The sequence below is a fragment of the Rattus norvegicus genome, chromosome 2 (genome assembly GCF_021556685.1).
Source record: "Rattus norvegicus strain SHRSP/BbbUtx chromosome 2, alternate assembly SHRSP_T2T, whole genome shotgun sequence".
NCBI classification, from domain to species: Eukaryota; Metazoa; Chordata; class Mammalia; order Rodentia; family Muridae; genus Rattus; species Rattus norvegicus.
In genome coordinates this window covers 226215352-226230369 of record NC_141535.1, presented here as the reverse complement: position 1 = coordinate 226230369, position 15018 = coordinate 226215352, and the positions used below count along the sequence as shown (strand labels likewise).

General features: G+C 41.5%; 1 protein-coding gene across 2 annotated transcripts in view; it reads right to left on the bottom strand.

Annotated features, from left to right (window-relative positions):
- The window catches only part of Manba (mannosidase beta), a 98431-nt gene that overhangs the window by 18987 nt on the left and 64426 nt on the right, over window positions 1-15018 (bottom strand). For both annotated transcript variants that reach the window (NM_001031655.2, XM_087624964.1), the window contains 1 exon segment: window positions 4326-4490. In NM_001031655.2, the coding sequence (NP_001026825.1) occupies window positions 4326-4490 (165 nt within the window).

The window sequence follows — 15018 nt, the reverse complement described above, 5'->3', positions numbered from 1 at the left end:
TTCGTTAGTGTAAGCTCATCACAAATTAAAATTAAAACTAGTCATCAATTAAGTGGGAATGAACCCCACTTTGTTAGCTGTGATAGGTCTAATCAGACACTCTACTTCATGAGTCGGTTCTTCACCGTTTCACTAGTAATACATTCAGCTTCTTGACATTCCTTATCAAGCTGTTCACATGGTCCTCTTTCCTCTTCCAGTCCTAATTTGGTCATGTGACTCTTCACTTGACTAGTCAGTCTGCTCTATCTAAAACATCATCCATTTTGTTGATCTTTCCAAAGAACTATCGCTCCATCTTCTCTAGTGCTCCAGTAGGGTTCTGGGAACTCATGAGTCAGCCCAATGCCTCGACAGTTGCACAGCTCCCACGTTCTCAACCGTAAGATGGTGGAATATCAAAGATTAATTTAAAAACTGAAATTTCTCTCTAGTCACTGACAAGTTCTTGAGCAGCGCAGTGCCCTTCTGAACCTCTGTTTCCTCAGGTACAAAATCAAATAGTGGCAGTAGCTGTAGCTACTGAGAGTGGGCTTGCCTAGCATGTATAAGGCCTTGCCTAGCATGTATAAGGCCTTGCCTAGCATGTATAAGCCCTTGCCTAGCATGTATAAGACCTTGGGCTTAATTCCCTCAATATTGCCAAAAAAATAAAACTAAATAAAAATCCACTTTATGATATAAATAGCTAATATGATGTCTGAAGACGTTAGAATTCATGAAAAATGATTCAAAACATAAAGTAGCAGACATTTAGTAGACACTTAGAGGAATCTTGATTGCCTGATTATTAAATCACATGATGCCTTGGAAAGATTCTAATATATGCCATGTGCTATGTTAGCAAGCGCTCTTTCATTTCCTTCAATGCAATACACACACACACACACACACACACACACACACACACTACACACTACACACTACACACTACACACTATACACACACACGTGCACATGCACACACATCTTTCCTGTGGTGCTTGGAATGGAAGCCAGGAAAGTGCTGTGTCACTGAGAAATACTCCTCAGCTGTAATTTATATATCTGATTAAGACATATCCATAGGTAAGAACTTCTGTAAAACAAATAAGTAGAAATCTTGAATAAACACTTTACTATAAAAAGCTACCCTGGGGCTGGAGAGATGACTCAGCAGTTAAGAGCACTGACTGCTCTTCCAGAGGTCCTGAGTTCAATTCCCAGCAACCACATGGTAGCTCACAACCATCTGTAAAACGGTCTGATGCCCTTTTCTGGACTGCAGATGTCCATGCAGATAATAAATAAATAAATAAATAAATAAATAAATAAATAAATAAATAAATAAATAGCTACCCAAGTGGTTACTATGCTTTACAGGGAAGTGGTGCCACATGACTTCAATCCTGGCACTTGGGAGGCAGAGGCAGGTGGATCTCTGAGTTCAAGGCCAGCCTCGTCTACAGAGTGAGTTCTAGGGAAGCCAGGGATACACAGAAAAACCCCATCTGGGAAAAATCAAAAAAGAAAAAAGAGTGCTTAATCACATTCTATGAAAAACATTTATTTGATATGTATGGGTATTTTGCCTGCATTTATGTCTGTATACCATGTGTGTGTCTGGTGCTCCCCAAAGCCAGAAGAGAGCATTAGATTCCCTGGAATTGGAGTTCTGAGCAGCCACTGGGGGCTGAGAATCAAACCTGGGTCCTCTAGAAGAACAGCCCATGCTCTTAACCACTGAACCACCTCTCCAGCTCTCTAATCTCATTTTTAACTAAGCAAATGGAAATTAAAGCCATTTAAGACGCACACCCACCAGAATGTCCATGATCGAAGACTGACAGCACCAGCTGCTGAAGTGAAGCAGAAGGTAAGCCAGCCAGAACTGTAAAACGCTGCTCAACAAAGTGTCAGTTTGTTTAACCACTTTGGGAAGGTTTCTGACAGTTCCATCAAAGTCAAATACTTGGCTCCCCTTGTAAACCAGCAGTATACTGCAGCAAATACACTTGTCTACTAGAAGTCATTTAAAATCCTGTTCACCAGTGTTACTCATAACAGCAGCCAGCTAGAAGCAACGTAAGTGTCCCTTAGTAGGGAAACTACATGCAGTGTGATTTGTTCCCATGGTGAAATAGTCCAGCGCAACACAAAAGAACACAGGCTCATTGTATTATCAGCTTAGGCACCTCTCACAGAGTGAGTTGAGTGAGTAAGCGGAGACAGATCGTGTTGAAATCTAAGTGTGGGGAGTACTAATCAAGGCAGACTCAGTGGAGCTCTCTGCTTGTGTGTTTTCAGTAGGGATGAGGTTTGCCTGAGCATTTAGCGTTCACATTCAACTAAGCCTTGACTCAGAACTGCACTTGCTCTCACTTGGTTTTGCACTCTGTGTTGATGGGACCTCAAGGGAATTCATCTGCTGACTTTTCTCTCCCCCCTCCTATCCCCACCTTTCTCCCCTACACTTTCCACCTCCTCCCTCTCTCCCTGTCCACGGGAACACCCGCTCCAGCAAGGTGGTCCTCACCAGACTAAAGCCAAACAAAAACTGCCAATTAAGTAAGTTTAAAAAAAAAATCAATCCTGGAACTGAAAGCCAGACCTTGCCAGGTAAGAAGGAACAGGTCAAAGACAAGGAAGCACCAACCGGGACGGTGCAGGAATGGAATCTTATGTATAATTCCCTCTTCCTGTTTAAATGACAGGAAGGAAAGAAGCAGGCAGTAGGGAGGAAAACTCAATGAATTCCTTCTCCGGCTCATCCTCTCTAAGCTCCCTCCCACTCTCTTTTCTTATTAGTCATTCATAAGGTTCTGAAGAACAAGATGTGTGACCTCGTCGGTTCTTAAGACTCTTATTAGTTGAACAAACTTTGTAACTATCGAAAAAGTTTGAACAGAGAAGGCTTTGCACAAAGCTTTCTTATAAACATGTCGGGACTTCCTTCCCTGCCTTGTCTCATCGTAACAAGTGGGTTCTTCTGCTTCCAGTTCTCCCGGTCTCTTCCCATTCTTTCTTCTCTGGTTATAGCTGTTCCAAGTAGCCACACACCCAGCATGCTCTCTCAGTCTGTGATTCACGCTTCCACTCCCTAAAGCTGACTAAACTGCATGAGGCACGCCAGCAGGGCCTCTCATTGACCACCCACACCAGGAGGTGCCTTCAGCCTTCACCAACCCCTGAGCTTAGAGCCCCCTCTACTGCTTTCCTTTCTTCCTACCATGTATTGGTTGGGCATTTGAAGACAGATTAGGTCTTTAAGGGTACCTTTCCCTTCCTGCTCCCCTGATAACTCCAGTTGACTGTGGGGATGGATAACTATTCTATTATCTAAGAGGAAAGACCTAGGTTGTGCCTGAAGGCTCAGGTTTGAGTTAGATGTGGTTTATTTGGAAAGCAACAGACATAATACAAGACCCAGGATAGACCAATTACATATAAATGATTGTAAACATTTGGCCTCAATCTATAGCTTGTCTTCTTCTCTTTCTTGGTAGTGCTTTTGAAAACAATATTCAAAAGCCAATGGTTTTAGTGAAGTACAATTTTATCAGCACTGTTTTTCATAGTTAGTGTTCTTAAGCTTTAAGAATTCTTCTCTGCGGGCTGGGGATTTAGCTCAGTGGTAGAGCGCTTACCTAGGAAGCGCAAGGCCCTGGGTTCGGTCCCCAGCTCCGAAAAAAAGAACCAAAAAAAAAAAAAAAAAAGAATTCTTCTCTGCCTGTCTCTAAGTCTTGAAGACATTGTCTTGTGTTCCCTCCAAGACGTTTATTATGTTGCTTCCTTATTTCAGGGGCCTCATTTTCTTTGTCCCAGGGATCGAATCCAAAGCTTGGAGAATGCGTGTAAGCATGGTCATGCTCCAAACCCTCCCATTTGAACCTCCATCAGAGATGAAAGGAATTTGTAAACCTGGAGACTTTCAATTTACCGTAAAGCAATCTACTCGATCCAGCATACTTCATCAATGACTCTATCCTTTTCCACCCAAACTTCCAAACTGCATAGCCAGACCCCAGGTAACCATATTGTATGTGAGTTCATTTCTGCCCTTATAGGACATTCTACTGCTGCCTTCATTGCCAAAACTTTATACCAATCTTAAACAACAAACTTTAATACACAGTTTTAGAATTTCAAAAACTGTTCTTGTGAGGAGAAACAAAGCCAAAAGTTAGATACAGGTCTTATGGGTTGTCTTGTGTTGTGAAGAAAACAACAACCTTAACAAGAACATGCAAACCTGAAAGTTTTCCACCATACAAAGGCTACCAAGTCTGCATGCTTGCGTATGTTTGGTGTAGACACCTATCCACCCTGTACTAAGAATGGCTTACCTGAGTGAGGTAGATGGTATCTTTAAATGCACGCACTGGGTCTCTCCTTTGGGGGAGTTGGAAATGAAGCTGTACCTGGTGAAGCATTTCATTGTTGCCATTTCCATGATGCTGCCGATGAAGGGAGAAGCGGCTGCTGTAAGACCAGTCCTCTTGACGAGAGACCTTTGGAAGAAAGAGTCACAGACCTTAGCCATGAAGCTATACTTCTCTCACACGTTCCTGACAAACCTGGAAAGTCCTCTCTCTACACATCGGGAAAGAACTTATGGATTGTTCTGGGGTGTTAATCCTAAACACTGAAGAGAAAAGTCATTCTCATTATTACTGGTAAAGGCCAGCCGATGTGGGATCCGATTGTATTTCTCTTAAAAGCTTGGCATAACAAAACATTATTCTGTTCATTAAAACACGTGTCACTTCTATCTTCTTCCTGTTATTGCTGGCCTTTGGTTTGCTGAGGTAGGAACCCACAGCACCCTCTCCGTGTATGTATGACACTGAGCTCCTTCCTCTCAAGTGCTGGTCTAAAAGCCATTAGTAGGAAACTGGCTTCACTGTGTTCATCCTACAATCCCATTTCATTTATTTAGGGTAAAGTCTGTTATTAGGTTTTAAAAACTGAATGATGGTCAACAATTGATATTCTGTTTTAAATGTCATAGTTTTAAATAAGAACCAAATACTGCTATTGTAGTAGTAAATGTTTTACAATTTGTTCATATTCCTTATCTGAGAGCTGCCTAGACCAGCAATTCTCAACCTGTGGGTAGCGACCTCTTTGAGGATCAAATGATCCTTTCAAATGGGTTGACTAAGACCGCCTGAAAACACAGATATTTACAATACAATTTGTAACAGTAACAAAATTACAGTTATAAAGTAGCAGGGGAAATAATTTTATGGTCTGGGGTCAGCACAACTTGAGAAACTGAATTAAAGGGTTAGGAAATAGAATGAGTTAGATTATAGAATGAGTTCCAGGACTAGTGAAATCCTAAGGCAATAAATAAAATTGAACAAAGGATCTGAATAAACACTTCTCAAAGGAAGATACATTAACTGCAAGAAGCATGGAAAGAAATGTTCAGGATAATCAGACATTGAAGAAATGAAAATTTTCTGTAAAACTTCATTTCCACAAAAATGTTTTTTAAAAAAAATGGAAAAAGCATTGGAAAGTATTTAGGAAAGGCTCGGGGGAAAGTTAACCAGTGACGTCACTATAGGAAAAGTGAGTCTGAGTCTTAAGTCAGTCATCGAATGACACAGCAGCTACACTCATAGGTCCATACCCAGTAAGTCTGAAAAACGTTTATTCAAAGACAGGCACACTGCCGCTCATAACAGCTTTCTTCTTGATAGCTAAGAGATGAAAATAATGTAACTGTCTATCAACAGACAACATGATCAACAAAGGTGGAAATACATTCAACAGGACAGAATGACAGTAAGGAGTCATGACAGTAATGAACAGTAAGGAGTAATGGATGGTCTTCTAATACAACACATTAAGTTAATTTCATAACACCACATAATGTATTATACTAACCACATGAATTGTGAAGAATACGGAAGCCAGGAGACGCAGACACTGAATGAGGATGGAGGGGAGGATCGGGAGAGTGACTGCTAACAGATCAGAGTTTCTACTGGGTGATGCGAATGCTCCAAAATCAGACAATGGGGTTGGATATACAAGTCTGCAAGTACACTGGGGACTAGCTGAGTTATGCACATTAAATAAGCAAATTCTTAACTTCTGGGGGAATCACCATCCCTGACCTCAAGTAGTATTACAGAGCAATAGTGATTAAAAACTGTATGATATTGGTACAGAGACAGATAGGTAGATCAGTGGAATAGAATTGAAGACCCAGAAATGAACCCACACACCTATGGTCACTTGATCTTTGACAAAGGAGCCAAACCCATCCAATGGAAAAAAAGAAAGCATTTTCAACAAATGGTGATGGTTCAACTGGAGGTCACCATGTAGAAGAATGCAAATCGATCCATTTTTATTGTCCTGTGTAAAGTTTCAGTCCACGTGGATCAAAGACTTCCACATCAAATCAGATACACTCAAACTAATAGAAGAAAAAGTGGGGACTGGGGAAATTTTCCTGAACAAAACACCAATGGCTTATGATCAAGAATCGACAAATAGGACCTCATAAAACTGCAAAGCTTCTAAAAAGCAAAAGACACTGTCATTAGCACAAAACGACAACCAAGAGATTGGGAAAAGATCTTTACGAATCCTACATCTGATAGAGGGCTAATATCCAAAATATACAAAAAACTCAAGAAGTTAGACTCCAGGGAGTCAAATAACCCTATTTTAAAATGGGGTACAGAGCTACACAAAGAATTCTCAGATGAGGGATCCCGGCCCGCAGCAGCTCTCTGCTCCCAGACCCGGTGAGAGAGAGACCCAACCGCCTGGTCAGGTGGGCACTCCTGAGGCTGCAGAGCGGAAGAGACCACCAACACTGCTCACCCCTGCCCACATCCCTGGCCCAAGAGGAAACTGTATAAGGCCTCTGGGCTCCCGTGGGGGAGGGCCCAGGAGCGGCAGGACACCAGCCTGAGACACCGCCGGAACCTGAAAGAAACAGACCGGATAAACAGTTCTCTGCACCCAAATCCCGTGGGAGGGAGAGCTAAACCTTCAGAGAGGCAGACAAGCCTGGGAAACCAGAAGAGACTGCTCCCTGCACACACATCTCGGACGCCAGAGGAAAAAGCCAAAGACCATCTGGAACCCTGGTGCACTGAAGCTCCCGGAAGGGGCGGCACAGGTCTTCCTGGTTGCTGCCACTGCAGAGAGCCCCTGGGCAGCACCCCACGAGCGAACCTGAGCCTCGGGACCACAGGTAAGACCAAATTTTCTGCTGCAAGAAAGCTGCCTGGTGAACTCAAGACACAGGCCCACAGGAACAGCTGAAGACCTATAGAGAGGAAAAACTACACGCCCGAAAGCAGAACACACTGTCCCCATAACTGACTGAAAGAGAGGAAAACAGGTCTACAGCAGTCCTGACACACAGGCTTATAGGTCAGTCTAGCCACTGTCAGAAATAGCAGAACAAAGTAACACTAGAGATAATCTGATGGCGAGAGGCAAGCACAGGAACCCAAGCAACAGAAACCAAGACTGCATGCCATCCTCGGAGCCCAATTCTCCCACCAAAACAAACATGGAATATCCAAACACACCAGAAAAGCATGATCTAGTTTCAAAATCATATTTGATCATGATGCTGGAGGACTTCAAGAAAGACATGAACACACTTAGGGAAACACAGGAAATCATTAATAAACAAGTAGAAGCCTACAGAGAGGAATGGCAAAAATCCCTGAAAGAATTCCAGGAAAACACAATCAAACAGATGAAGGAATTAAAAATGGAAATAGAAGCAATCAAGAAAGAACACATGGAAACAACCCTGGATATAGAAAACCAAAAGAAGAGACAAGGAGCTGTAGATACAAGCTTCACCAACAGAATACAAGAGATGGAAGAGAGAATCTCAGGAGCAGAAGATTCCATAGAAATCATTGACTCAACTGTCAAAGATAATGTAAAGCGGAAAAAGCTACTGGTCCAAAACATACAGGAAATCCAGGACTCAATGAGAAGATCAAACCTAAGGATAATAGGTATAGAAGAGAGTGAAGACTCCCAGCTCAAAGGACCAGTAAATATCTTCAACAAAATCATAGAAGAAAACTTCCCTAACCTAAAAAAAGAGATACCCATAGGCATACAAGAAGCCTACAGAACTCCAAATAGATTGGACCAGAAAAGAAACACCTCCCATCACATAATTGTCAAAACACCAAACGCACAAAATAAAGAAAGAATATTAAAAGCAGTAAGGGAAAAAGGTCAAGTAACATATAAAGGGAGACCTATCAGAATCACACCAGACTTCTCGCCAGAAACTATGAAGGCCAGAAGATCCTGGACTGATGTCATACAGACCCTAAGAGAACACAAATGCCAGCCCAGGTTACTGTATCCAGCAAAACTCTCAATTAACATTGATGGAGAAACCAAGATATTCCATGACAAAACCAAATTTACACAATATCTTTCTACAAATCCAGCACTACAAAGGATAATAAATGGTAAAGCCCAACATAAGGAGGCAAGCTATACCCTAGAAGAAGCAAGAAACTAATCGTCTTGGCAACAAAACAAAGAGAATGAAAGCACACAAACATAACCTCACATCCAAATATGAATATAAAGGGAAACAATAATCACTATTCCTTAATATCTCTCAATATCAATGGCCTCAACTCCCCAATAAAAAGACATAGATTAACAAACTGGATACGCAACGAGGACCCTGCATTCTGCTGCCTACAGGAAACACACCTCAGAGACAAAGACAGACACTACCTCAGAGTGAAAGGCTGGAAAACAACTTTCCAAGCAAATGGTCAGAAGAAGCAAGCTGGAGTAGCCATTCTAATATCAAATAAAATCAATTTCCAACTAAAAGTCATCAAAAAAGATAAGGAAGGACACTTCATATTCATCAAAGGAAAAATCCACCAAGATGAACTCTCAATCCTAAATATCTATGCCCCAAATACAAGGGCACCTACATACGTAAAAGAAACCTTACTAAAGCTCAAAACACACATTGCACCTCACACAATAATAGTGGGAGATTTCAACACCCCACTCTCATCAATGGACAGATCATGGAATCAGAAATTAAACAGTGATGTCGACAGACTAAGAGAAGTCATGAGCCAAATGGACTTAACGGATATTTATAGAACATTCTATCCTAAAGCAAAAGGATATACCTTCTTCTCAGCTCCTCATGGTACTTTCTCCAAAATTGACCATATAATCGGTCAAAAAACGGGCCTCAACAGGTACAGAAAGATAGAAATAATCCCATGCGTGCTATCGGACCACCACGGCCTAAAACTGGTCTTCAATAACAATAAGGGAAGAATGCCCACATATACGTGGAAATTGAACAATGCTCTACTCAATGATAACCTGGTCAAAGAAGAAATAAAGAAAGAAATTAAAAACTTTTTAGAATTTAATGAAAATGAAGATACAACATACTCAAACTTATGGGACACAATGAAAGCTGTGCTAAGAGGAAAACTCATAGCGCTGAGTGCCTGCAGAAAGAAACAGGAAAGAGCATATGTCAGCAGCTTGACAGCACACCTAAAAGCTCTAGAACAAAAAGAAGCAAATACACCCAGGAGGAGTAGAAGGCAGGAAATAATCAAACTCAGAGCTGAAATCAACCAAGTAGAAACAAAAAGGACCATAGAAAGAATCAACAGGACCAAAAGTTGGTTCTTTGAGAAAATCAACAAGATAGATAAACCCTTAGCCAGACTAACGAGAGGACACAGAGAGTGCGTCCAAATTAACAAAATCAGAAATGAAAAGGGAGACATAACTACAGATTCAGAGGAAATTCAAAAAATCATCAGATCTTACTATAAAAACCTATATTCAACAAAATTTGAAAATCTCCAGGAAATGGACAATTTCCTAGACAGATACCAGGTATCAAAGTTAAATCAGGAACAGATAAACCAGTTAAACAACCCCATAACTCCTAAGGAAATAGAAGCAGTCATTAAAGGTCTCCCAACCAAAAAGAGCCCAGGTCCAGATGGGTTTAGTGCAGAATTCTATCAAACCTTCATAGAAGACCTCATACCAATATTATCCAAACTATTCCACAAAATTGAAACAGATGGAGCCCTACCGAATTCCTTCTACGAATCTACAATTACTCTTATACCTAAACCACACAAAGACACAACAAAGAAAGAGAACTTCAGACCAATTTCCCTTATGAATATCGACGCAAAAATACTCAATAAAATTCTGGCAAACCGAATTCAAGAGCACATCAAAACAATCATCCACCATGATCAAGTAGGCTTCATCCCAGGCATGCAGGGATGGTTTAATATACGGAAAACCATCAACGTGATCCATTATATAAACAAACTGAAAGAACAGAACCACATGATCATTTCATTAGATGCTGAGAAAGCATTTGACAAAATTCAACACCCCTTCATGATAAAAGTCCTGGAAAAAATAGGAATTCAAGGCCCATACCTAAACATAGTAAAAGCCATATACAGCAAACCAGTTGCTAACATTAAACTAAATGGAGAGAAACTTGAAGCAATCCCACTAAAATCAGGGACTAGACAAGGCTGCCCACTCTCTCCCTACTTATTCAATATAGTTCTTGAAGTTCTAGCCAGAGCAATCAGACAACAAAAGGAGATCAAAGGGATACAGATCGGAAAAGAAGAGGTCAAAATATCACTATTTGCAGATGATATGATAGTATATTTAAGTGATCCCAAAAGTTCCACCAGAGAACTACTAAAGCTGATAAACAACTTCAGCAAAGTGGCTGGGTATAAAATTAACTCAAATAAATCAGTTGCCTTCCTCTATACAAAAGAGAAACAAGCCGAGAAAGAAATTAGGGAAACGACACCCTTCATAATAGACCCAAATAATATAAAGTACCTCGGTGTGACTTTAACCAAGCAAGTAAAAGATCTGTACAATAAGAACTTCAAGACACTGAAGAAAGAAATTGAAGAAGACCTCAGAAGATGGAAAGATCTCCCATGCTCATGGATTGGCAGGATTAATATAGTAAAAATGGCCATTTTACCAAAAGCAATCTACAGATTCAATGCAATCCCCATCAAAATACCAATCCAATTCTTCAAAGAGTTAGACAGAACAATTTGCAAATTCATCTGGAATAACAAAAAACCCAGGATAGCTAAAGCTATCCTCAACAATAAAAGGACTTCAGGGGGAATCACTATCCCTGAACTCAAGCAGTATTACAGAGCAATAGTGATAAAAACTGCATGGTATTGGTACAGAGACAGACAGATAGACCAATGGAATAGAATTGAAGACCCAGAAATGAACCCACACACCTATGGTCACTTGATTTTTGACAAAGGAGCCAAAACCATCCAATGGAAAAAAGATAGCATTTTCAGCAAATGGTGCTGGTTCAACTGGAGGGCAACATGTAGAAGAATGCAGATCGATCCATGCTTATCACCCTGTACAAAGCTTAAGTCCAAGTGGATCAAGGACCTCCACATCAAACCAGACACACTCAAACTAATAGAAGAAAAACTAGGGAAGCATCTGGAACACATGGGCACTGGAAAAAATTTCCTGAACAAAACACCAATGGCTTATGCTCTAAGATCAAGAATTGACAAATGGGATCTCATAAAACTGCAAAGCTTCTGTAAGGCAAAGGACACTGTGGTTAGGACAAAACGGCAACCAACAGATTGGGAAAAGATCTTTACCAACCCTACAACAGATAGAGGCCTTATAGCCAAAATATACAAAGAACTCAAGAAGTTAGACCGCAGGGAAACAAATAACCCTATTAAAAAATGGGGTTCAGAGCTAAACAAAGAATTCACAGCTGAGGAATACCGAATGGCTGAGAAACACCTAAAGAAATGTTCAACATCTTTAGTCATAAGGGAAATGCAAATCAAAACAACCCTGAGATTTCACCTCACACCAGTGCGATTGGCTAAGATCAAAAACTCAGGTGACAGCAGATGCTGGCGAGGTTGTGGAGAAAGAGGAACACTCCTCCATTGTTGGTGGGATTGCAGACTGGTAAAACCATTCTGGAAATCAGTCTGGAGGTTCCTCAGAAAATTGGACATTGAACTGCCTGAGGATCCAGCTATACCTCTCTTGGGCATATACCCAAAAGATGCCTCAACATATAAAAGAGACACGTGCTCCACTATGTTCATCGCAGCCTTATTTATAATAGCCAGAAAATGGAAAGAACCCAGATGCCCTTCAACAGAGGAATGGATACAGAAAATGTGGTACATCTACACAATGGAATACTACTCAGCTATCAAAAACAACGAGTTTATGAAATTCGTAGGCAAATGGTTGGAACTGGAAAATATCATCCTGAGTGAACTAACCCAATCACAGAAAGACATACATGGTATGCACTCATTGATAAGTGGCTATTAGCCCAAATGCTTGAATTACCCTAGATCCCTAGAACAAACGAAACTCAAGACGGATGATCAAAATGTGAATGCTTCACTCCTTCTTTAAATGAGGAAAAAGAATACCCTTGGCAGGGAAGGGAGAGGCAAAGATTAAAACAGAGACTGAAGGAACACCCATTCAGAGCCTGCCCCACATTTGGCCCATACATATACAGCCACCCAATTGGACTAGATGGATGAAGCAAAGAAGTGCAGACCGACAGGAGCCGGATGTAGATCGCTCCTGAGAGACACAGCCAGAATACAGCAAATACAGAGGCGAATGCCAGCAGCAAACCACTGAACTGAGAATAGGTCCCCCGTTGAAGGAATCAGAGAAAGAACTGGAAGAGCTTGAAGGGGCTCGAGACCCCAAAAGTACAACAATGCCAAGCAACCAGAGCTTCCAGGGACTAAGCCACTACCTAAAGACTATACATGGACTGACCCTGGACTCTGACCCCATAGGTAGCAATGAATATCCTAGTAAGAGCACCAGTGGAAGGGGAAGCCCTGGGTCCTGCTAAGACTGAACCCCCAGTGAACTAGTCTATGGGGGGAGGGCGGCAATGGTGGGAGGGTTGGGAGGGGAACACCCATAAGGAAGGGGAGGGGGGAGGGGGATGTTTGCCCGGAAACCGGGAAAGGGAATAACACTCGAAATGTATATAAGAAATACTCAAGTTAATAAAAAATAAAAAAAAAAAAAAAAAAAAAAAAGAATTCTCAGATGAGGACTATCGAATGGCTGAGAAGCACCTAAAGAAAATTTCAACACTCTTAGTCATCAGGGAAATGCAAATCAAAACAACCCTGAGATCCTACCTCAAACCAATCAGAATGGCTAAGATCAAAAACTCAGGTGACAATAGATGCTGGCGAGGATGTAGAGAAAGAGGAACACTCCTCCATTGTTGGTGGGATTGCAAATTGGTGCAACCACTCTGGAAATCAGTCTGGTGGTTCCTCAGAAAATTGGACATTGCACTACCTGAGGACCCAGCTATACCTCTCTTGAGCATATACCTAAAAGATGCTCCAACATACAACGAAGACACGTGCTCCATTATGTTCATAGCAGCCTTATTTATGATAGTCAGAAGCTGGAAAGAACCCAGATGTCCTTCAACAGAGGAATGGATACAGAAAATGTGGTACATCTACACAATGGAGTACTACTCAGCTATCAAAAACAATGACTTCATGAAATTCATAGGCAAGTAGACGGAACTGGAAAATATCATCCTGAGTGAGGTAACCCAATCACAGAAAAACACACATGGTATGCACTCACAGATAAGTGGATATTAGCCCAAAAGCTCGAATTCCCCAAGATACAATCCACAGACCACATGAAGCTCAAGAAGGATGATCAAAGTACAGATGCTTCACTCCTTCTTAAAAGGGGGGAAAATATTCATAGAAGGGGATATGGAGAGAAAGTTTGGAGCAGAGACTGAAGGAATAGCCATTCAGAGCCTGCCCCACATGTGGCCCATACATATACAGCCACCAAACTAGATAAGATGGATGAAGCTAAGAAGTGCAGGCTGACAGGAACCGGATGTAGATCTCTCCTGAGAGACACAGCCAGAGCGTGTCAAACACAGAGGCAAATGCTAACAGCAAACCCCTGAACTGAGAACAGGATCCCAGTTGGAGGAATTAGAGAAAGGATTGAAAGAGCTGAAGGGACTTGAGACCCCCTATGAACAACAATGCCAACCAACCAGAGCTTTCAGGGATTAAACCACTACCCAAAGACTATACATGGACTGATCCATGGCTCCAATTGCATATGTAGCATAGGATGGCCTTGTTGGGGCACCAATAGAAGGTCCTGCCAAGGTTGGACCCCCATTGTAGGGGAATGTGGAGGCGGGGAGAAAGGGAATGGGGAGGTGGAACAGCCTTATAGAAGAAGGGGAGGGGGATGGAATAGGGGGCTTATGTCCAGGAAACCGGAAAAGAGAATAACATTTGAAACGTAAATAAAAAATATCGAATAAAAGAAAAAAAGAAAGAAGAAAGAAAAAACAAACGAACAAAAAAGCAAATTCTTTACCAAGAGAATTGCATCTCATGTGTGTTTTTAAAAGAGCACACACAATGCTAAAATTAAATCTTCAGATATAGCAAGAAGAGGAGGAGAAAAGAAGAAGAAGAAGAAGATGAAGAAGAAGAGGAGGAGGAGGAGGAGAGAAGAAGGAGAAGGAGAAGGAGAAGGAGAAGGAGAAGGAGAAGGAGAAGGAGAAGGAGAAGAAGAAGAAGAAGAAGAAGAAGAAGAAGAAGAAGAAGAAGAAGAAGAAGAAGAAGAAGAAGAAGAAGAAGAAGAAGAAGAAGAAGAAGAAGAAGGCAAGAGAAATAAAAGACAGATATGAGGAAGGAAAACTGAGTAACACAGACCAGGACTTGCTTATCCTGTTCACTTCTAATGTGGTTGAGCATCCAGTTCTATAGCTATAAATGATTACCCTGTACAGAAAGTATCAATTCAGGGTCAGAAGGATAGCCCAGCTGGGAAAGGCACTTGCTGCCCAGGCTGACAGTTGGATTCTCAGAACTCCAGTGGTAGGAGAGGACCAGCTCCTAAAGC